Source organism: Puma concolor, chromosome F2 (assembly GCF_028749965.1).
Source record: "Puma concolor isolate L17-30 chromosome F2, mPumCon1.1.hap2, whole genome shotgun sequence".
Lineage (NCBI taxonomy): Eukaryota > Metazoa > Chordata > Mammalia > Carnivora > Felidae > Puma > Puma concolor.
Window position 1 is genome coordinate 30865761 of NC_141684.1, and position 24984 is coordinate 30890744.

At 37.7% G+C, this 24984-nt stretch overlaps 1 protein-coding gene and 1 long non-coding RNA gene across 5 annotated transcripts in view; one reads left to right on the plus strand and one right to left on the minus strand.

The window, feature by feature from the left end:
* The window catches only part of LOC147571903 (uncharacterized), a 79628-nt gene extending 55031 nt beyond the window's left edge, over nucleotides 1-24597 (minus strand). Inside the window, exon 1 of the long non-coding RNA XR_015246590.1 lies at nucleotides 23522-24597. This is a non-coding gene — a long non-coding RNA (uncharacterized LOC147571903). The remainder of the gene's footprint in view (nucleotides 1-23521) is intronic.
* LOC147571904 (uncharacterized) overlaps nucleotides 23766-24984 on the plus strand; it is a 53554-nt gene continuing 52335 nt past the window's right edge. For all 4 annotated transcript variants that reach the window (XM_086695126.1, XM_086695125.1, XM_086695127.1 and 1 more), the window contains exon 1: nucleotides 23766-24545. In XM_086695126.1, coding sequence (XP_086551252.1) covers nucleotides 24128-24545 — 418 coding nt within the window. In that variant the 5' untranslated portion in view covers nucleotides 23766-24127. The remainder of the gene's footprint in view (nucleotides 24546-24984) is intronic.

A 24984-nucleotide genomic window follows, 5' to 3' on the forward strand; every position in this document is an offset into this window, starting at 1 on the left:
AACAGGTTATTACATTTGCAAAATATTTACCATTTAAAAATCCTCAAATGCAATGAATATTTTTAATTTGGGTGATATCTAAAGAATAAAAATAACCACTTTAATTCAGAAGTATATGCATCTTTAAATAATTCTAAGCCAATTTTTCAAACTTAAGACAATTTTTATACCACTTAAGAATGTATGCTTGTATATACATGTGTGCTCCTTAATAATAGATATTATGAAAAGTTAAAGTTACTATCTAAAATTTTCCATTTTTAATTATATTGCACAGTCAACTCTAAAAAATTTACAAAGTAGCTGTAGAAACATGTAGGCATACAAATCTTTTCAAATTTCCAAAACTTTAGAAAATCTCTATTTAGATATGAAAAAGTAATCTATGTGCTATATAAGTCATGAACAACTCATGAAACTAGCCATAGATCATTTGTGGTCTATCATGAATACTCCTCAGGATAATAAAATAAAGGATATGTTCTGGTAATCTAGCTGAATGGCCAGAATTTTAGTTTCTGTTTGAATTGATAATTTGAAAAGAGAAGTTGAAGGGATTACACTGTAGCTTTCACACTCTGCAAGCAGAGCATTTAGAAGTTCATTATTTTTAGAGTAGACCTAGTAATATGGCCATCCAGAGTAGATAGGCTCAAATGTGGCTGAGGGATAAGTTATGACATTTAAGTTCTCCTGGGTTTGTTGTTGATGGTAGAAACAGGTGTGAAGAGTAAAGTAAAATGGAGTCACTTATGTCAGGGGTTTTAAAATGAAGCCAGGAGGCCATTAAAAAGATATGTCTCATGTACCTCTTCCCAGGATAGAACGATGAACTTTTGAACTGGGCCAAACTGCAAACACACCAAAGACACTGTAGGAACACCTGAAACTTGCTATGGTAACATACTTTTGTTTAGTGTTAGCCTTAGCAACCAATTATGTTTAGCTAAGATTAGTTTTCTGCCACTGACACCAACCAAAGTTCTTTGTAAACAATGTACGTAAGTATTCCCTTTTGTCATTAGAAACCTCTGATTTTTGTTCCCTAGTGGGACACAGTTTGGATTGCTTCCTGAATTTGTGCCATCTGAATTGCAATTCCAAGACCCCAAATAAATGTTTTTGTTTTCAGTTCTGCCTCTTTTCCTGTTTGACAGAGCCTCATGGGATTCGAACCAGAAATGACAGTCAGCATCCAACTATCTATTATTCCTGCCACCCATTATCCATTCATTTACCTATTTATTCCTTTTCTTTTTTTTATTTATTTATTTTTTAAAAAATTTTTTTTTCAACGTTTTTTTTATTTATTTTTGGGACAGAGAGAGACAGAGCATGAACGGGGGAGGGGCAGAGAGAGAGGGAAACACAGAATCGGAAACAGGCTCCAGGCTCTGAGCCGTCAGCCCAGAGCCTGACGCGGGGCTCAAACTCACGGACTGCGAGATCGTGACCTGGCTGAAGTCGGACGCTTAACCGACTGCGCCACCCAGGCGCCCCTATTTATTCCTTTTCTAAATATTACTTGAGTCCTATTCATGTGAAATGCACTGTGCTAATGTGGTATTCCTCTTTAAAATATAAAGGTGAACAATAAAGACAATATTCCTGACCTTGGGGGAACTACCATCCCTTGGAGGAGTCATACAATAAACAAATGGAGAAAATGAAAAGTAAATGCTATAAAAGAAATTAACAGGTGACATGAAAAAGACAAGAACAATTTGTTGGGTGTGGGCAAGGATGGAAGTTACTTTAGGTAGGGTAGTCTAGGAGCCTTCACCCAGTTGTGACCTGAGGGAGAAGAAAGCCAGCCAGAAAAAGCTAGGTAGGAGAAGAGCCTTTCAAAAAAGGAAAACCACAAGGGCTTGAAGAAAAATCATGATATAATATTAAGTGAAACAGGTATGCTAAACTGATTTATATGTATAATAGGACATGGTCAAAAGAAATATAGTGGGTTGACGTGCATCAACATGGATGAATCTCAAAAACATACTGAATGGAAAAAAGGAAGATGCAAAATTATGCTTCTCATGATACAATTTATGTAACTGTTCAAAGCACAAAACAATGTATGTATTTATATATGCATACATATATAATAAAGCAAAATACATCTATGACAATGATATATGCCAATTTCAGGATTTTGGTTATTTCTGAAAGAGGGAAGAAATGGAGAGTATGACTTTAAACTGTTTCTTTAAAAGAAAATAAATTGAAGAAAAAAATGAAGTCAAGGAATGATTACATAAATGTTGGACTTTTAACTCTTCTACATATTTAAAAAGTTTGAGGAATAGAAAGTTTAAATAAAATACAATACAAATAGTATGAACCTGATATTTTTGGTCTTCTTTACTTTTACCTTTTGATTTGATTTGATTTGATTTGATTGTCAGTATACTTAACATAGTGTTATGTTAATTTCAGGTATATAATATAGTGATTCAACAATTCCATACATCACCCAATTCTCACCATGACAAGTGCACTCCTTAATCCCATCACCTATTTCACCCATTCTCCCACCCATCCCCCTTCTGGTAACCATCAGTTTGTTCTCTATAGTTAAGAGTCTGTTTCTTGGCTTGTCTCTCTCTCTCTCTCCTTTTAACTTTGCTCATTTGTTTTGTTTCGTAACTTCCACATATGAGTGAAATCATATGGTATTTGTCTTTCTCTGACTGACTTATTTCACTTAGCATTATACTCTCTAGCTCCATCCATTTCGTTGCAAATGGCAAGATTTCATTCTCTTTTATAGCTGAATAATATTCCATCCTGTATATATCACACCTTCTTTATCCATTCATCTATTGATGGATAGTTGGGCTGTTTCCATAATCTGGTTACTGTAAATAATGCTGCTATAGACATAGGGATGCATGTATCCCTTTGAATTAGTGTTTTTGTATTTTGGGGGTAAATACCCAATAGTGCAATTACTGATTTGTAGGGTAATTTTATTTTTAAGTTTTCGAGGACCTGCCATACTGTTTTCCATAGTGGCTGCAGCAGTTTGCATTCCTACAACAGTGCAAGAGGGTTCCTTTTTATGAACTGATATTAAAACTAAATCCAAATACTGAGAGTATTATCCTGATATTCAAAAACTGGAAAGAAATACCCTCAAGTGTTAATAAACATGATCTCTGCATGGTAGGATTGTGAGTGACTTTTGTTTTCTTTATTCTTTGCTTCAAATAGCAATGTATTGCTTGGATTAAGAATGTAGGAAAAGTGGGGCGCCTGGGTGGCGCAGTCGGTTAGGCGTCCGACTTCAGCCAGGTCACGATCTCGCGGTCTGTGAGTTCGAGCCCCGCGTCGGGCTCTGGGCTGTTGGCTCAGAGCCTGGAGCCTGTTTCCGATTCTGTGTCTCCCTCTCTCTCTGACCCTCCCCCGTTCATGCTCTGTCTCTCTCTGTCCCAAAAATAAATAAACGTTGGAAAAAAAAAATTTAAAAAAAAAAAAAAAAAAAAAAAAAGAATGTAGGAAAAGAGATTGACCATGAAAGAAGTGGTTAGTTAGGAGGTATATTGTGAAGGAAAAGGAGTAAGGTATAGCCATTTTGTTATTTTGGTTTTTGGAGCAATGCCTTAGAGCCTTATGCTGTAGTATGTTCCACAGTCTATGTTTTTAAAAAGATGTTTATTCATTTGTTACTTTTCAAACAGCTTTAGTGAGGTATAATTGATATAAAATAAACCTTATATATTTAAAGTGTACATATATATTTGACATATATATATACTCCCATGAAATCACCACAATCACCTCGCGAATATATACATTAGCCCCCAAAGTTTCCTTATATTCCTTTGTTATTCCTCTCTCCCTTCTACCTCTCACCCTGTGCAACCACTAATCATCATATAGACTTATATATCAATGGAATCAGACAGTATGTACTCTATTATGGCCTTGCTTCTTTTACTCACCATCATTATTTTGAGGTTCATCCATTTTATTGCATGTATTAACTGCTCATTCCTTTTTATTGACGAATAGTACTCCATTGTATGGTTATACCACAATTTGTTTATCTGTTGATGGACATTTAGATTGTTTGCAGTTAAACATTTATGCATAACTCTTTGAGTGGACATATTCTTCCGTTTCTCTTGGGTAAACACAATCTATTTTTAAATGTCTGAAGTAGAAGATCTATTCCCTTGAGGTTATTCTGTGACATTTGAGTTCCCATGGTTAAAATGCTTTCTGTTAAATTAGACCTAAATTTCCATTTCCTCAAATTGATATATTTAATTAAATTCATCCTTTCACTATTCATGTTTATACTTGAAAAATATTTGTTGGCTATTACCATGCCTTTAGTCACCACTTTGTTAAATAAACTTCATATTCAGGATTCTCAATTTTTTTTCTTGAGTGAGTTAGTCCTTTTAGTTTTTTAATCTCATAGTTGTTCTGATTCTCTAGTATTTAACTTATTCTAGTTCTAGGTGACTTATCAAATGCAATGTTTATACACATGAAAATTCAGTGAAGATAGCAATTTTTAATGCTTATTTTTAACTCCACTCTCAATTTTATTTAATTCAATAAGCATTTACTTATTCGTTTCAAGTTGACTGACATTGGTAGTAGTAAGATGAATAAAGCAGAAAGGCAGAGTGGTTAAAAGCAAGAGCTTTGATTTTTGCAGATCTGGCATTGAACCCTGGATCAGTTATTTCTAGTCTTTGAGGTTTGGGGCAAAAAGCTTTATGTGTCTAAGCCTTGTTTCTTCATCTATATATGAGAAAAGGCTAGTATCTCTTTTTCCCATTTATTGTGAAGATTAAATGAAATAATGTAGGTGGGATATTCAATATTTCTTTTTACATCTCACAAACCACTTCCTGTCCCAAAATGATACAGTCCATTCCCATGTCTATGAAACTGCAAACCAATCAAGGCCTTCAGTGACCTTCACTGGAATTTCCCTCTAATTTGCCATGCCCAAAATGTCCTTCAGATGGAAGTATGGGGAGGTCCTTACACTCATGGGTCCCTAAGTACTAAGGTGGTTTCTACGGCTATAGATGTACTTGCTTTCATGATTCCTTTCTATGTTCATGATTTCACATTCCCCTCCATTTATATTAATCATTTTTTCTTGCCTTTAGTTGCTTAATAGAGTAAGAACATTGATGGTAATAAAAGAAAATGTCTTTGAAAGCTAGCCATTTATTGATGAGCATTAATTTATTTACACAGCTGGAAGCTTTTAGGATTTTAGTGAGTCAGTAAATAAAATCCATTCTTTCCCAACCAATTGTGGAACACATTTAGAGCGAAGTGCAGAAGTAAGAAGAATGCAGGTCAAAATATTACTTGTTTTGTTACATTGACAAAGTTGATTTCAAATTATGCCTGTAAGTATAGAAGGGAATGTGCTTGTTAATAATCCTTTATCCTATGATTAAACTTAGCCCCTACCCCAGTAGGGGTAGGGGACAATCATAGGATTCCCTTACTAGAGGAGACTTTCAAGTGCACAGATGGAACTGTACAGAGAAAACTCTTTCAGCCTCCTGCCAAATCTCAGGAGGAATGGATGCCATGGAACATGCTAAGATCAGAGGATTTTTTTTAATTCTCCATTCAGATATTTCATTTATTTCTCCTTCCCCTGGGGGAGGAGTAGGAGGTAGGAAAGACAATATTCATCTAGGTAGAGTTCTTCTACATGGAAACAGAAGGAACATGCAATAATTGTCCTTCCCTCCCCAAAGAGTTTTCTACAGTTCATGGAATACATCACCTTTCAGAATCAGAGAGTAATGAGTTCTTGTCACATTGGGTGGTTGCATGAACCCATGTCCCTCCATATTATGTCCCTTGAGTCAGGGTCCTGTTTTTTTTTTTTTTTTTCTCTTTTTCCCTCAGCTCTAGATAGAGCACTCAATAACACAGAGCAGAGTGACTTTAAAGTGATTTTATTCTTGAAAAAAAGAGGATATGGCAAAGGATAGAGATAGAGGAATTTGTCTTTGGTTGTCCCTTCAGGAGGGAAATAGCTAATTTTAACAAAACATTCCCCTGCTTTCAGGGCTTTCCCTTGACATTGGAGGGGACCTCTCACTCTCTTTCACATTCATTGAGAACTTTCAAGAAAGAGCATGTGTTTTTTTTCCCCTCTGCAAATGAAGATAGCATTTCTGTTTCGCACAACTCTTTTAAAAAGAAGACAAAAAGATATAAAGGCTTAAAACCTGCCAATTTCAATGTTTGAAGCTTTTACACAGTTCACTCTGCTTAAGTAGTTAATACCAATGGATTGCAAATCAGTTCTATTCTGGAGAAGTTTGTCAAGAAATTGCTTCTCTGTTGAGCCATCTGACTTCAGCTTTACCTGAATCATGTTCCAACACCGATACTCTATAAGGAAGTTATTAATCCTAAAAAAGTGTTTTAATAAGAAACAAGAAAAAAAACAGTGTTTTGATAGGGGGTTATTTGTAATTTTCCTTTGTGAAGCTCTAATCTTTAAATTTGGAGATTTAGGAATATCTATCATGCAAGAATAATATGTGTATTATTTCTATCCCCTGAGGACCAAATAAGAAAAATATAAATATTACTGTGATACATCATTTTGTACCAAATTATAGGATTTAGAAGCTAAATTCTAATCTTTACAATTATTTACAATCTATATTACATGCTATATAGCGGAGAGAAACCCTGATCATTTTGACTTGAAATGCAGTTTTTTCCCTTCAATTTCTTGCATAATGATTGAAATGATAGAGTTTTATCTCTATCTTTTCCTGATATCTTATTTTTTTCCTGAATCTTACCCAATAAAGAGACAAGATTTTCATGTTTATGATAACCACCACTAGGGATCAAAATAGTGCTACCTTTTTCCCAAAACACATGTCACCCTTTATCCTGCTTGGTTTCTCCCCCCTCCCCCCCCCTCCCCGCTCTCTCTTCCTCTCTCTCTCTCTCCCTCTCCCTCTCTCATACACACACACACACACACACACACACACACACACACTCACACACAATACAAAAATATATAGGTAAGTTATTGCTGTGAGTATAAAATGGCTATTATTTTATTTATATCCAGTAGTTTTCCCCATTTTATTTCTGTGGTAAATAGTCTCAATCTTGGCATATGACTTTCATACACAGAAGCTCTGCACTATGTCTCCTAATGTCACATACTTTTGCTAAGGAAGAAAAATCACAACTTGATATATGGTGCTAGTTCACTCATCAATTAAATAACCTTCATCTAAAATGCTTCAGTAAGTTCTAATTGCTCATTTATAAACAATCTTTGGCAAAAGCAACATTTCATGACAGGCATTAATGACTTACTAGGAGTAGAAAAAAGTATTCTGATCTTTTTCATGATTCAAAAGCAAATAAATCTCTGGTTTTCCCCAGAAAGAGAAATATGATCTGTTTTAATGTTTTTCTTTACTCACTAATTGTTTTAACTACAGGAAAACATTGATTTGGAGAATTCAGAGTCACTTATGTCATGGGTACTTCTCCAGGCCAATTAAGCCTAGAAACTTAGGATACGAAATAATCATAAGTCTATTATACGGAGCAGTACAGAGAAAACTCTCTCAGCCTCCTGCCAAATCTCAGGAGAAATGGGTGCCCTTATGTAGGGTCTTATTTGCTTCTAGCTATTAGATGATCCTAATTAATCTTGGTTTCCAGCTTATGCCCAGAGAGACCACATGCCACAATCCAACATCCTCTTAAATTCTGAGGCTGTTACAGAGATCCCCTTGCACAGCTGGAAGGCTTCTTCATTTCTACCACTGGCATTCTTGTTCTTGCCTGACTTTTTTCCCCCCTCATGGAAAGGTATATAATACACTTCTGAGTAAGGATGTAGTAGAACTCTTAAGAGTTTTATTTGGAGTTTGATACTGATTTTAAGATCTGACAACTATATTAAATGAAGAGAGATGAGTCACTTTTTAATAGGCACATCCCAGCCCCATGTAAAGGCATCATAATTGGTTTCTATGTGCTGTCCCAATAGAGACAGAGACTGGTTGGGAACAAGACATTTTTGTGAGGCTTTAAAATTGCTAGATCTCTGACAAACTGGAGACATTTTACTTGGTTATTAATCCTGCGTCCAGACCACTATTTAGCTAAAATAGTTATATGGGCAAACAGGAAACAACTTTCTACTTTTAAGCTGGTACAACTAGTGCCTAAAGAAACTAACCTGACAAATGGTAAATCTGGGTTTATATCATGAGAGAAGAAGCTTTTATTGATGTTATGTGGTAAGTCAACTGTGAATGCCCTTCATGAGGGCATATGACAAAGGGTTGATCCTTAATTATTTTCCATTAATGTAAACTTCTGTGATTAGCTCATCTGTCTCTCAACTATGAACCCTTTATAACATTGTTTCCACTATCTAAACCTTAGACTCAGTGAATGAGAGCTCCTTGTCATACCAAATTATTTTCCATGGTGAACAATACTCTGTTACAGTTCACAAGTATTGGTTTCCTGGACCGTACTTCAGATAAAGCTTTGAAAAAAACTTTTTTTTTTTTTTTTTTTTTTTTTGCTGTTTCAGAGCTCATTTTTTTGAGACTTAATTGACATATTATATTAGTTTCACATATACAACATAATGGTTTGATATGTGTATGTACTGCAAAATGATTACCACTATAAAGAGGAGGACTCTTTACCACAGTACTGCTGCTGCCTCTGGGGCAAGCCCAAGGATGAAGCCAAGATACCCTCCTCATCTTTCGTTTCATCTGGGCAAGTGCAGATTCCTTCTCTTGCTATAGCATATAAAGGAAGTCTCTGGAGAAGTTAACTTGCTGTGCTCAGATAAAACTGTGCAGCACCCTCAAGCAGACAGTCTATATCCCTTCCCACCGGAGGTAGGATCCAGGAGCCCCCTGAAAACTGCCAATTTTCCTCCTCCCCACCCCCTCTATCTGAATACATTCCTGGGGTTAAGGCTGTTGTTTTGATACTAGCCCGCTATTTCTCTTTGAGGCAAGAAAAGTATTTACTCCAGCTAAGAGAAAATTTCTCTAATAGAGATGTCACTGATTGTCTAAAGAGCCCTGTTTTCCTAATGTTCTTAAGTAACAGGAAACACTATATTTCCAATACTACGCTAGCAGTGGGGTTGTTTGTAGACTGGAAATGCTGCCCCATGCTTATAGCAGAAACCCAGTAGCAGCTCACATATCACTACACTATTCACAGCTCACAGAACTCAGAACGAGAAACAAAGACATGGTCGGCAAGCTGTGCTTATATGTTAGCTATTCCTAGGCACATTCACTGAATTGCAGAGAAATATTCTTTGGATATGGATAATTCAAACTCCTGGAATTGAATATGCTCTGGGTTCAGTGTCAAAAACATTCAAATATTATCATATATTTGAGTTACAACATGAAATATACACATGGTTTCATTACTCATAGTTATTATAATTTCTAGTCTTATTAAAATTATGTTAACATCATTAGCTTTCCCCAGTTGTTCTCAATTTTCTTTCTCTTTGTAGTTTATTAACAGCATTTTTCATTAACCTCGTTAGTATTACTACAGACATTCATTGCATGCTCACTATGCGTTCAGCTAAACAGTTTATGTGCATCCTCACTTCATTCTCTCAATCACTTTCTCAGGTAGTTACTATTATAACACTCATTTTATAGATGTGGACTCTGCCATGCAGAGATGTTAAGCAGTTATGACCACACAGCTATGAAGAGGTAGAACAAAAATTCAGACCCAAGTATATCTGACCATCTCCATGTTTTTGAGCTCTTACCCATGTATATTATGTACATAGTATGTATGTAAAAATTAACAGATTCGATTAATCTAAACACATCTATTAGTATGTACATATATGAATAATATTTCCTACCACCTTGGTACTATGATCTGCTTAACTGGTTTATGAACATTTGCCACTAAGAAAAAATTAAAAAAAAATTTTTTTTAATGTTTATTTTTGAGACAGAGAGACAGTGTGTAAGCGGAGGAGGAGCAGAGAGAGAGAGAGAGAGGGAGACACAGAGTCTGAAGCAGGCTCCAGGCTGTGAGCTGTCAGCACAGAGCCCGATGCGGGCTCGAACTCACAAACTGAGAGATCATGACCTGAGCCAAAGTCGGACACCCAACCGACTGAACTACCCAGGTCCCCCCACTAAGAATATTTAAACAGTGATCATTCTATTTTTTTTACAGATAAATTTAAATATTAACTTGTATGCAAAAATCAAGATTTTGTAGAATTAAAAAACACTAATTTTCACTCAAGTTTTAGTCATTGTTTTATGCTACTAATAGAAACACATTAAGCACACTGTTGAAGATCACTCTTAAACTGTTCTATGACAATTTGCATTGTATTTTTTCTCCTCTTTCTTCAGATATCTTCAGTGACCTTATCTAAATATTCTTTATTTTATTATATTTTATTTTACTTTTTTACTGTTTATTTATTTTTGAGAGGAAACAGAGCACAAGTGGGGAAGGGGCAGAGAGAGAGGGAGACAGAATCCAAAGCAGGCTCCAGGCTCTGAGCTGTCAGCACAGAGCCTGATGTAGGGCTCAAACTCACGAATTGTGAGATCATGACCTGAGCCAAAGTCAGATGCTTAACCAACTGAGCCACCCAGGTGCCCCAGTATTCGTAACTGCACATATTTAAAAACAACTAGCATATATCAATGTGCCCTTAAGTAGGTCCCCAGCTATTAGCACTCTGCCTGGCACATAGTTAGTGACTCAAATATTTGCTGCATTTTACTGAAGCATAATTTAAAACATGGAATTAAACCCTTCTACGAATTTGTAAATAGACAAAAGTCAATCTCTTATAGAGAAACACCCAAATATTTACTTAAATATGCTTACCTATTTATAGCACATTTTTGGAAGTAGTTTAAGTAAGTATCCCTAAACAAAAATTCAGAGACATTAACCAATTTTAGTTATTCTGCCACTTTGCCTTCAATCAATGTATATGGAATACAATTTCAGGATAGTCAATGTTTAATAAATCTGGCTTACTTGTAGGCATATATCCGCCTAAATGAAATTTATGAGAACGTGCCCAAAGTTATTTTATTTGAATTTATTTGAAACTCACGGTGAATTCTATTTAGTTTAAAGATCAAACATTTGGATGCTCTGATTTTTCTATCATGTACACATGCCATTTTTTTTTCTTAGCTAAAACTAGAAATGGAAAAGGCAAAAATACCGTGAGAACAGCAGTTTTCTTGTGGCATTTCCAGCTCGTTGGAAGTGGAGTATACTGGAAATCACGGGAGACAGGCCTTTCCCAGGGGGCTCTAAGTCCAGTGACACTAATCCAAGACGTTTGGTTTATTTAAAGCAGTCCTTTTAGGCTCATCTATCACCAGTCTCAAGACCCTGCACAAAACCCCTAGCAGTCCAGGCAATTATACAAGCATTCTGGCAGTCTTCTCCCTCTACGTGGAGTTAGCATCCAAATGCACAAACGTTTTCCTTTCAACAAATATCTAATGGGTTTTCATAACTCTGAAAGATGAGTCTCCAAGTATAGGTTTGCTTTTCATGTCCTGTGCGGAGGTTTGGACCACTTTCTGATAGCAGAAGGGAAAATGAACTCCCTCTCAAACCATCAGTGTTTTTATTTCTTTCCTTTCTCAATTTAGCTGTTGTGACATGTTACCACCACGGCCAATTCTAGGGCAGGGTACACAAAATAATTTGAGACACCAGGGATGTAAGCAGCACATTTGGGGTTTCTCAGTCACCAAGATTTCTTTCAGTTTTTTAAAAAAGAATGCTTTTCTTTTGGCCAAAGAGAAGCAACTGAAGGCCAAAAGCATGTATTTAGTAAGAAGGAAATTTAATTTGCTCCAATAAACATTTTCCAAGCCCCTACTCTGTGGCAGGTCGTGAGGATGCTAAAATGATTAAGACAAAAGTAGGTGACATTTTGTGAATGCTGATTGTTTTCCAGGAGGTCTTCTAAGTCCTGTACATATATTATTCTATAAAAGCCTAACAACAACCCCATAAGGTAAGCACTAGTATTGGCCCTATTTTACAGAGAACATCTGGGTGCAGCAAAGTCAGTTAACTTGCTTAAAGTCGCACAGGTAGAAAATGGTACTGGGTTTCAAATCCATGTAGACTATCTTTAGAAACTATGCCTTTAATCATAGGCTCTCTCAAAATATTGACATATTAAGGTGAAAGACAGATTAGGTAACACTGTGAAGGAGCGGAGGGTAGAGGAGATTGTTGGGGAGGCTTCAAAGAAGTATTTGGGTAGATATACAAAGGTGGAAATGGAGTTCACCACATAGAACAGTTTGGATAGGGGGATGGGATGGAGAAACTTCTAGGAGAGAAGAATAGCATATGAAATGGTAGAGTGATGTTCTGAAAACCACAAATGATATGGCATTTCTGAAACATAAGGCATCAATATGGAGGAAGGTGAAAGAAGTGAGTCTAGAGATATAGGCAAGTGACAATTCACAGGGAACATCAGATGACATGCTAAGGAGATTATATTTTATCCTGTGAATCAGTATTTCTCAAGGTTCCCCTTCAGTGTACCCTTATAGACAGAGAGAGAAATAAACTCTGATGTTGTGGCACTGTAGTTCACATAGTCCAAAGTCCTAATGTGGAAAAAACTTTTGAAGCCTATGGTTTTGCTTAAAATTTAGGAAAATTACATAATACAGTTGTGCTTATTGTAATATGTAAATTATTATTTAAGTTCTTTCTCATTTAAGAAAATCAACATTTTAGAATGATTTTTATGCTTCATACAAATGTGACAAAGTACCCTATGTTTGAGAAGTTTAGCTGAAGATATTGGTGGCACAAGAGGCAAAGCAATGGTATAATTATATTTGCCTCTTTGAATAATAATATTGGAGGGACAGAGAGAGAAGAAGAAAATGCTCTAAATCAGACTAGAATTGATGAGGGCCATACCAAGACAATGACAGTGGTGATGAAGAAGAGAAAAATGACTTTACAAATATATGTAAGGACACTTAGTTATCAAATAGATATAAGGGATACTGGAAAGGATCAAGGTGAGGCTGTATATCAATTAATAGTGGGGCAATCTCCTCAAGTGAGATGCAGAATATAGGAAGAAGAAAGGCTTTCTGACAATTTTCATTATAAGGAAGTCTCAAGATAAAGACACTAATTCAATAATTAGGGACATGAAATTCCACCTTTTCATATTCAACAAGATCTCACTGTGTCATTCTTGATTTTCTTTTATAGTGTTTGAAGGTATTTACTCCTGGAAGTTGAAAAAAATACATGTGTATTATAAAACAACCTATAAAATTCAAGGATGCTATTATAAAAATACAAAAATTAGTAATTATTGGTGAGGATGTGGAGAAATCAGAACTCTTGTGCATTGTTGGTTGGGAATGTAAAATGGTACAGCCTTTATGAAAAACAGTAGGGAGGTTCCTCAGGGAATTAAAAATAGAATTACCATATTATTCAGAAGTTCCAGTTCTGGGTATATACCTCAAACGAATTTAAAGCAGGAACTCACAAAGATATTTGTACACCAGTGTTCATGCAGCATTTTTGACAATAGCCAAAAAGTGGAAACAATTCAACTATCCATTAACAGATGAATGGATATACAAAATGTGATATGTACATATGATGGAATATTATTCAGCCTTAAAAAGGCTTAAGACTTAAAGACTTAAAACAAAAGCTTTAAAAGGCTTATTTAAAAGGCTTTAAAAAGTGATTGGCTTATTTCAGCTTTTAAATATTCTGGTGTTATGAGGCTATGATAAAACCAAAAGAGGGGCGACTGGGTGGCGCAGTCGGTTAAGCGTCCGACTTCAGCCAGGTCACGATCTCGCGGTCCGTGAGTTCGAGCCCCGCGTCAGGCTCTGGGCTGATGGCTCAGAGCCTGGAGCCTTTTTCCGATTCTGTGTCTCCCTCTCTCTCTGCCCCTCCCCCGTTCATGCTCTGTCTCTCTCTGTCCCAAAAATAAATAAACGTTGAAAAAAAAAAAAAAAACCAAAAGAAGTTGATTTTCCTGAAATTCTTTATTAAATGATCAACTACTTTCCCATAAGTTGATGATGCTTCTTTATCATGAATCAATTACATTATTTTTACTAGGGAGTATACCAGGACCATGTCTTCCATCACATAGACCTATATGGATGGAGAAGTTATGTAGAGCTAAGAATATTGACTTTGAATAAATTGGCCTATGTTGAGTCAAAGGACCACAGTTTCTAGTTGTGTGGAGTTACAGAAGTTATTTAATCTTTTTTTGGCCTTGGTTTTTCTATAAGATAGAAATAACAATATTAGCCAACTCATGGGATTGTAGCCAGATTTGGAAGGAGAAGCCTTGCAAAGTAGCTTGCATATAAATAGTGCTTAATCAATGTTAGCTATCACTGCACTGCAATTTAGCAGTTATACATATGTATATATACATATCACAAATCTGTCTTGACTCCACTGTAATATATTCAGTTCCTACGATTTTCAAGTATTTTCTCATAGGGAAGTATTGAGGCTGAGATTGTATGATTGTGTAGTTTGTAGACCTCTTTTGCATATGTTACCGGTTTCCTTTTGATTCACATAATAACTGTCAGATACAAGATACTTTTTCTCCCCAGTGGAGATGAGGGAACTCTTAAAGGTCACAAAAACTTTAAAGCAAAGACTGCGGACTTCTGCTAAAAGCATCTGACTTCCAAATTCAGTGCTTTTTCTGATTTATCATGCTGCCTCTGGGAACAGAATCTCTTTTACCATATAGCTGTATAAACTGTGAACAAAGTCTTTCTATTTAGGAAAGCATTTATTTTAAGCATGAAAAAAATCTTCCGATACTTCTAGGGCAGCCCACATGTCCCTAACTCAAATATCTCCTGAAGTATGAACAGGAGAGATTAAAGACACCACTGGAATACTGTAAATAATATAGGAGGTGCTTGATTTATCCCTCTATAAAATTTCAGGAGGATTAAGGAGTCTTACTGTGAAAGTGGTGTCAAAACTAATTATAACACCTGATTCAAGATAGACATTCCTCAGACTTGTTTCTATCAGGTGGGAGCTTTCTTGGCAGCTTGCTCTCATCACAAAAAGGTGTTGTGAGAAGCTGATTTTTCTCTGAGCAGCCAAGTTGTACTAAAATTTTCAGAGGGGAAAAGTGTGTTTCAAGCTTTTCTTAGTTGTTAAATAACTACAAACCTTTTGCTGAATATAAATTAGCTCTTTCTACCCTTCCTGCCCTGGTCTGTCATGTTACCTAACTTTTCAGTACAATTGAATCTCCCAGTTGAATCACACATAATAAACTATGTATGTATGTTTAAATTATTACTAATCATTAAGAATTGCAATTACAGGGGCACCTGGGTGGCTAAGTTGGTTAAACATCTGTCTCTTGACTTCAGCCCAGGTCACGATCTCATAGTTTGTGAGTTCAAGCCCCACATCAGGCTCTGTGCTGGCCATTTAGAGCCTGCTTGGGTTCTCTCTCTCTCTCTCTCTCTCTCTCTCTCTCTCTCTCTCTCTCTCTCTCTCTCCCCCTCCCCTGCTTGTGTGCTCTGTTTCTCTCAAAATAAATAAACTTAAAAAAATTAAAAAAAAGAATTAGAATTACAGTAAAAGTGCTATTTCTTGCCTTTATTACCCAGAATTAGTCATTCCTCCACAAACTTTTTCCATGTTTCCAACTTATTGAGGAAATCCAATCATCAAATTTAAAATGTCATATTCAAACTAAAGGTTAAGTGAAAATCTACATAATCATAAATCTTTTTGGAATGTGTAGCATGCAACTCAGAAATAAGTTTCCATTATTATGCAGAAAACTAAAAACTTAAATGGATTTAATTTAGCTCCCAAAGAAATCTACCTTATAGGGAAAGGTTAGCTAAATCATCATATAAATGAGATTTCAAGTGTCTGTAGCTGGATTTTCTTCTAAGCTATAATTTCTTAACCTGCCACTGAATATATTGATTTACACAGCCATGTAATTTATTTACTGTAATGGAAAGTTTTGTTTTGTTTTTGTTTCCCAGTTTGCATTAATTTTTTCTTTTGTTACCAGTATCTCTATTATTTTCTCAAGAACCACCCCTATACTCCATGTGGCTCTCTTAGTGTGAATTCCATCTCTGGCTCAGAGTATAAGCATGTTATTCAAGCCCAGTTAGAGCACCTTAGCTTCCTTGGCCAGAGTGATTGCTTCAGCATGTGTCCCAGTCAAAACTAATGGCATTCAATAAGAATTTTGCTGTGACTTCAGGGAGAGAAAGGTACTCTTTCCCACTGGGCTGGAGAGAACATAGACCTTCAGCTGTTGTCAGTCATGTGTGACACCAGAAGCAGTTGACAGTGAAGTCAAGATGCAAGGAAACAGAGTCAAGACTGAAATGTAGTTGGGTTCTCGTGACTCATTTAAAGCACTGGTTCAAGCTGGTATGCAAACCAACCCTACTCCTGAACAATAACCTGTTGACTTGATTACTAAATACTTATTAAGAATTCTTTCAAAGACTTTATAATATAAAAGTACGAATTGCCAAATACAGTATACTATGACAAACAGTAGATTAGGTCAAAGCAGAGTGCTATAGGGGAAATTAGGGATACCTTGAAAGGGTCAGACGAGAAATTCAGAGGGAGGTGATCTATTCTAGTTGACTCCTAAATGAAGAGCAGAGAGTAGTGTTTGGAGGATGGTAACTAAAGGAAGGGATGGCTGTGAATGGTCTTAAGAAATTAGCCTATGCAAAACCCTAGAGACCAGAGTAAGGCTGTCAAGTAACATTGAGGAATTTACTATGGTGGGACCACACATTGAAGAAATGGGCAAAGAGTTTTGGAGTCATGAGAAATCAAGCTGGTGGAGTAAGCAGAAGCAAGAAGAAAGAGATCTTTATATACCACAGTTTTAAGCAGAGATATTGTGTTTTAGAAATATGACTCATAGCTGTGTGGAGAAGTGGTTTGAGAGGCAGCAAAATTGAAGTTGATTAAATTTGCCACATGGCACATGGCAATGGCCACATGGTCTGATGTAATGGCTCTGTGAATGGAGAGAATCAGATGGATTTCAAAGAGATTTTGAAAGGATGAAAAATCGGGTCTTCTGATTGATTGGATGTGGGAGAAATTCAAGATGTATTAGAAGAGACTGAAATAAGAGATAAAAATTTGGTAGTTAAGTACTCCGCCAATACTGAAGTTCTGCTCTCTGTGAAAGAACTGCCCCTTCTTTTGTGGCTGTTCACATTAAATGATACCACCAGCTACCCAACTGTTCAGCCTCATCCCAGTAAGTTATTTGTCTGTTTTTGCCTTCTGCGTTCATGGATTACTGTTTCCTGGCAGCCACCAACAACAGAAGTCTCCTTTGCATCAATATAGAACACAGAGAAGGCACAATTTATTATTGGAAAACTACTAACAGATTTGCATTTAAGGTAGTATGAAAGTGACTACAAAGTCCAGACAGAATTTCACATCAATTAACACAGAAAAGTAGAAAAAAGAACAGTTAACTTCTCTTATCTCCTCAAGAGATGAATGATGTATATGTGATTGCTACCTCCTTAAAGACTCCTGTGTTCATTTTGGAGCTAGGTGTTTACAATTCCAAAGGTCAGAAGGCCTGTGACCTTACATTTTAAAATCGAAAGGTTAGGCCTCTTCCTGGGCCTATTATGTTTTAAGGAGATATCCTAAGAATGGGAGAGTAGGGAGGAAGCCACTTCTCTTTCCCTCCTTAAACAAAAAAAATTTCATAACTTTAGTTTCACCAGTCTTTCCCTGATTATTTCATCCCAGCTAGTTCAGCCTACCTCTGTTTATTCCCTGAATTCAACATCTGAGATTAATGTTGATATTACTTAACCCAAATTTCAGGGTAAAGGACATGAGACCCTAAGTTCCTGACAAGTTAAGAGAATTCCAAGGTCCCACTCAAGTTGTTGGTTGACTTAGTAAATGCCAGAAGTCCTATCATACTTATTAATTGGGTACCTTTATGTGTTTGACCCAATGTGTAACCAACCAAAGGACAACATTCAATCATGTTGGAGGGGATAGGGCCAGGTTCCATGAACAAGAATGATACCAGGCAATGCATGCTTGTTTCTCCCTCTCTTCTCTTCTGTCTCTCCTAGCATCTAAGTTTCTTAATAAACTGCTGTAATGGGCATGTCTCAGGGACAAGAAAGCATGTCTCAGGGACAATAAACTGCTGTAATGGGCATGTCTCAAGGATGTGTATCAGAAAGGTGGAGAGGGGTGCATCCTATTCAGGTACGTAGAAATTCTTCCTCAAGTCAACAAACCTTCTCACATTACAGGTAAATAAGATAGTGTTAGTGATCTGCCACCTCTAGTGGATCCATCTCTGGGTTCCAACTGATGCCTCCCCTACTGAGAATCCTAAGGGGATTTTGGCTGTCTTACAGAAGCTTCTCTGCATGGTGGCTGTGGTGAGAGGCTAAGCAGCAACTACTGCTGTCACTTTGGGATGTTATGCTTGGCCAAATAACCAACCCCTGGTTGGCTCTTGAGAGGGAAAAAATATTGGCATTTGGGTATCGGCGGAGGTGGTCTGCAGTACTGCTTTTACAAGTAAGGGCTTTTACTGATGATGTCATAGGGAGACCAAGGAAAGGATTGTATTTGACATCACAACAAAGTCTTCCTAAAATATCTCTGTAAGCATTCTTGCTCTTTCTCGAAAGTCTTTTGCCCATATGGCATCTGTCACATCTCTCATTTCTCTCTGTGCCTTTCCTTTGATTACTTTCATCTTCTTTTCCATACCTCCCTTTTGACAACCCACTTCAGACTTCTCTCATTTCCATTTCATCTGGGTCCATCTATTCTTTTCCTTTTCAATTCTTTTGTCTTCTCCAAAATGTATCCTTAAGAGTTATATAGCTCATTGCTAAGCTTGAAAAACACCAGAATGTTAAATAAATTATTGTCATGTTTTGTAATATACATATAAAAGTATATATTATAATCAAAATAATAGTATATACCTTATATGTAAGTATAAATAAATACATAAATAAATTTATATATGTAATTGTTTGGACTCGAGCCTTGATGAGATGTAGTACTGGAAAATGAACTGTTTATTTTTTTTGAACACTAACACTTGTCAATCCAGTGGGGTCCTTCAAAAAATACAGCTAAACTTTCTTTTATCAAGTTTTTTGCTGTTCATCATGTGTTAATCAGGCAGTGGAAGGTACCCATCAATTACAGAGTGCCCTAAGTTTGACTTTCAACTTAAATTTATCTCTGAGGCTCAGTTTTCTTATCATTAAAGTGGGAGAAATAATCTCCATAGGATTGTTTGCAAGACTGAATTTGTGACATATGAATACATGATAGACACTCAGCAACCTTAATTTCATTTCTTTCTTACCTTGATTTTCTGTTGTTTGAAAAGGAAAACTAGGCATTTAGTTTTCTTTTCCAAAAAAAATTTAAAAAAAACTTATGTAAATATGACTTAAAGGTAAACTTACCAGGTGTAGAAACATTTATGCTATTTAACTTCAGATGTTCAGTTTTAATTGTTGCTGTTGGAGAGAGTGCTATTTTTCTTCATAGTCATACTTTTCTCCATGAAATCTGTTTGGGTCTTTTTAACTTTATTTCAACCATCCTTCCCAAAATAACACTATTTGTTAGTATTGTTAATCCAAATTTACTTTATAGCTGTTTACTTGGGGTGGATTTCGTTTATGAACTCTCAAAATGTCCAAGAAATAAGGTAATTTTGGCAATGTTCTGGATTCATGTAAGTTTCTCTTTGAAACTGAATAAATCTGCTTATTTCTTTTCTTATTGATTACACCTGTATGCTGAAAGCCTGTGATAATTAACTTTTTATCATTTAAATTTGGATTGCAAACTGTTTTGGTAATTAAAAGCAGATGGCAGAAGCTGGAGAAAAATGTGTAGCAGCTGATTAGTGGAAATAAATGAATTTGGAGTTATTTCACTTCCAGATAATAGATGGGTCAAACACAGTTTATACTTCACAGTGTGTACTTTTAGAGTAATTCCAAACATGATGTTTGATAATATATCGAGAAGTAGGTGTTTGTTCTTCATCATCTTTTGCTCTCTGTCCTGTGAGAGAATGCTCACTTATTTTCCTTGTACAGCACGTGTGCCAATACATTAATTTCAGCTCAACCTGGTTACTTGCGTCACCAGTGGCTTTTTGATAAGGCTTTGCTTTGCCTCCGGGTATCTTGAGGCTAAGTATTATGTGTTGCTTGAATTTTTCTTCATGAAGCTTGTTGTTGGCTCTCAAAGCCAGCATTCAACAAAGTTCAGCCACCCTATAAAGTTCATCTGTCAGCCTAACAATTTTCATTCTAATGCTGAAAACAAAAGACTTCAGTGGGTAAAATGAAGTTGTTCAGCAGGTTAGACTGGTTTTAAGCACCCCCTCATATTAATGTTAATTAAGATTCTAATTCCCACTACTCTGGAACTGTGAAAACAATTTGAAAGGTGTGGGTGATTCTCTAATTTCCATAAATTGGAGCAGCTATATGACCATAAAGGCTAAAGGATCCAGCCCTAACTATCAACCCACCAAAGCACTGAAAATTTATGTTCCATGATTGAAAGCCACCAGGAACAACCAAATCTTTTCATAGGTTTTCAGTCATTTCTCTGAGAAACGACTGCTGGAGTACAAAAGTTAGAGAATCAAAAAACATACCATACACTTTCCTTTTCAGGGCAGTCATCCTTTATTCAAGAATTTTATCAACTTTTGGAAATAGCTGTATTTTTTTTTCCTTTGTAGAATTTTGTCTTGATAGAGAAACTGGTACACGATTCCAATTCTACTATTTATTATTAAAGATTTAATGAGAATCCATCTGCATGTGTTGAATTGTGTCCCCCCCAAAAATATGTTGAAGTCCTAAACTTCAATACCTAGGAATGTGATGTTATTTGGAAATAGGGTGTTTGTAGATTTAACCAAATTAAGATGAAGTGATTAGGATGGGCTCTAATTCAATACAACTTGTATCCTTATAAAAGCAAAATTTGGACAAAGGCACAGGGAAGATGATGTGATGATGGCCTTTTGATGGCAGAGGCAGAGATTGGACTGATGCAGCTGGAAGCCAAGGGATGCCAAGGATTGCTGCCCACCACCAGAAGCTAGGAAGAGGCAAGGAAGGATTCTACCCAGTGTCCCAGAGAAGCATAGTCCTGCTGACACCTGGATTTGGGAATTTCAAGCCAATTCCCAATTTGTGGTGCTTTATTATGGTAGCTATAGCAAAATAATACACAATCTGTTGCCATGGTGAAAATCTTTCTTTGAGAAACACATCTGAAAGAATAGATGAATAATAGAGAATATAATGCTCTGTTTCTCATTAAAAGATATGCTTATTTTAAGTGTTGATTTAAATTCTAGTTCGTTAATATACAGTGTAATATTGGTTTCAGGAGTAGAATTTAGTGATTCATCACTTACATACAATGCCCAGTGCTCACCATAACAAGTGCCCTCCTTAATACCAATCACCCAGTTAGCTCTCAATCTGTTTAAAAAAAATTTTTTTTTAATGAGAGATTTCTATTATTAATACAAAAGCTACACATGTTCATTATGGACAATGTTAAAAACAGATAGGTGGTCTAAACTGGTCCTTGCCCTGTAAAGTCTATTCTTCACAGAGCAACTGGAATGAACTAGTTAAAATACTGATTTTGCCTCTTCTCTCATTAGAATCCTTCAGAATTTCTATCTCTCTCAGAGCAAATCCATAGAATACAGTGGTCTATAATCCATTTAAATCATTACAGCAATGGTTCTGAATAAACTGGGGGCATTTAAAAACTGCTACTGTCTGGTTCATCCTAGATAAATTCCAGCAGAATTTCCAAGGGTGCAGACTGGGCAAGGGTAGGGTGATTCAAGGTACTACTCTAAGATGAAGAACTGCTGCCAGTCACAATTTTTCCTCCTCACTCCTGAAAGCCCTTCTCTTTGCCCCTCTTATCTCTTAGACTTCATCTTCTACTGGCCACACGAACTTCCTTGCTGTGCCCTACAAACCTCAACGATGTTCTCACTCGCTCTTTGTTCTTGTACCACTTCCACAGGCACCCATTCACATGACTCACTCCTTCATTTCTTTCAGGTCTCTGCTCAAGGAAACTTTACTGGTGAAGCTTTTTCTGACCTCTTAAAAAAATACTCCCCCCATTCCATCTGCCCTAATGTTCCTTTTCCCCTTTCCCTTATTTTTCTTTATATCATTTACCAATCTTTGACATATTATACTCTTGTTTATTTTTTAACTGCCTGCTACACCCAACTTGAATGTAAGCTCCTTAAGGGCAAAGACGCTTGTGTTGTTAACTGTTATATCCCTAGAAAAATGTGTGGCAAATAGTAGGCATTCAATACATGTTTCTTGAACAAATACGTGAATTATGATAGGATTGGGGAATATGCTAAAATGTGAAATGAAATCATGTCCTATTGAATATCGGTAAGTTTTGTTTCAACTCGGGAGTTACCTTTGCCTATCACAACTGTATTAATCGTCCTATTATAATAAAACAACATAAGGAATTCATGAACATTCTGAACTATCTTCAATGTCCTCCTAACATTTCTATTTCTACTCCCAATCATTTACTTTTCTTCATATTTTAATCCCCTGCTTTTCCTCTTACTCTGAAACTCTGGATCAGTCTTCATCTCCATCCTTTACTGATACCTTGAATATTGGTGTCGGCCATGTTCTCCTCCTACCTATCCCTGCATCTTCTTTTCTGCCCACGATGGCTTCAGTGGTTCTCATTTTGACTGCCATTTAGAATATGTGGAGACCTTTAAGAAAATACCAACGTTAGGCTAGTTTCCAGCTTATACCAGTTAAATAGGACTCTCTGAGTTGAGGCTCAAGCATTGGTTTAAAAAATTCCGTGGGTAATTCTGATGGACAGCCAGAATTGAGAACCGCAGAAAGATACTGAGAACTTCTCAGATCACGGTTCAAATTCTTTTCTGTGTTTTGGGGAAGTAATATAAACAAGATGTAAGTTAGCAAGATAGAGAATTGTGGAAATGAAAGTCAACCAGGGAGAGACTAGAGGGAAGGAAAGGAGTCAGCTATTGCAATACTCGAGGCAAGTGATGAGAATCTGAATTTAGGACGCAGGTGACAAGGAGTAGACGGATAACAGATTATACAGACAGGAGGCAGGATGTATCAAGTTATCTATTGTTGGGCAACAACCCCCCCCCCCAAATTTAGTGGCCTCAAAAAAGCAACAGTGATTTATTTGGCTTATAAATCTGCCATTTAGTTAGGCTCCGCGGGAATGGCCTATCTGCAGCATGTGGTATCAGTGAGATGGCTCTAGTCTGAAAGATGTACTTTTAAGATGGGTTACTCACGTCTGTCAGATTGGGGTTGGCTGTCAACTTTGAGGCTTAGCAAGGGCTGAAGCTTAGAGTTTTGTTTTGTTTTTAATTTTCATAAATCTGACGAGGGCCGAGTGGGGTATACTTTTGGGAAGACGTGCTAGTCTTGGCTCAGAAGGCTCCTCCACAGGAAGGCCAGCTCTCAGTGCCTGTTTCTTCAGGGGTTCAAGTCCCAGGCCAGATAGTTCCTGGCATCCCAGCCTTGGGCGGTGGGGTCATCCCCTCGATGGAGGCCGGGTGACGGGGTCAGTGCGCTGAGTCCTGCCGGCGTTGGCCCCTCTCGGTCGGTCCTGTGCCCGGCCTGTCACTGGCGGCCGGCGACGTGGCCGGGTCTGGCGTTTGGGACATGCATGCCGGGGTGTTCAGGAGGGCTCCGCGGGGCTGGCAGGTTTGCCCTGGACTTGGGGGCGGCTGTGTTCGTGCAGGGAGGCGCGAGAGGACATGGGCTCGGAGAGCAGGGGGTGGTGGACTGCCCCCTCAGGCTCTGGTCGGCTTCTCCCCTTTGGTGGACGCCCGGGGCCCTAGGTCAGGCGGGGGGAGTCCGAGCAGCCGGTGACTGTGTGGTTGGGGGAGGGGCACATGGCGGCCGCTGTCTCCACCATCTCCACAGCGCAGTTCGTCGGCCTCCTGCGACTCTCTCTGTCAGCGTCTTCAGTGTTCCTGGTGGCGCTCCTCCCTGAGTTGTCCCTGCTACTCCCTGAGGTGCGGCTGCATCTCCTCAGGGGCCGCCTTCTGCCGCTTGGCCTTCCGCCTGCGCAGGCCTCTCAGGCGCGCCTTGTGGAGCGCGAGCCGCGGCTGCGGTCGGTGGTCACCATCTTGCTACTTGTTGTTGCGTTTCCCGGAGGAGAGGCTTCCGCCGGCGGCGAGGCTTCCGCCGGCGGCTGCGGCTCAGTGCGCACGCTGCCCTGGTCGTCGCCGAGGGCTTTGCTGCCATACCACACAGTGGCTGCATTCCGAGAGCGCGCGTTCCTAGAAGGATTGCGTTTTGAGTTCCATCGTAAGTCGCACAGCGTCACTTGCGTTATTGGCTGAGGCGGTCACAAAGGCTAACCTGGAAGAGGACGCGGACGCCATTATCTTGATGGGATTGGCAAGGTTTTAGAAGAGGTCTGGGCTGGGAGATATGGTGGGCCAGTTTAGGCCACGGTCGGCCTCCGTCTTGGGGTCTAATTGGAAGGGGACGATGAAAACAACGAAGGAAGGGCAAAGGTGATTTAAGTAAAAGCAGCTTTAAAGATAATGCTTATTTGGATTATTACCAAAAGTTAAGTACGTAATGTTATCACTAGCTAGGGCTGCAGGAAATACTGTTTCTAATACATGCTCTTAAAGCCTACAGTAGTGTGTTTCACTTGCTTTGTTCAGAACATACATTGGATCTGGACACTGGATAATCCTTCTGGAAGGGTGATAATTTTCTAAAAGCTTTTGGAAAC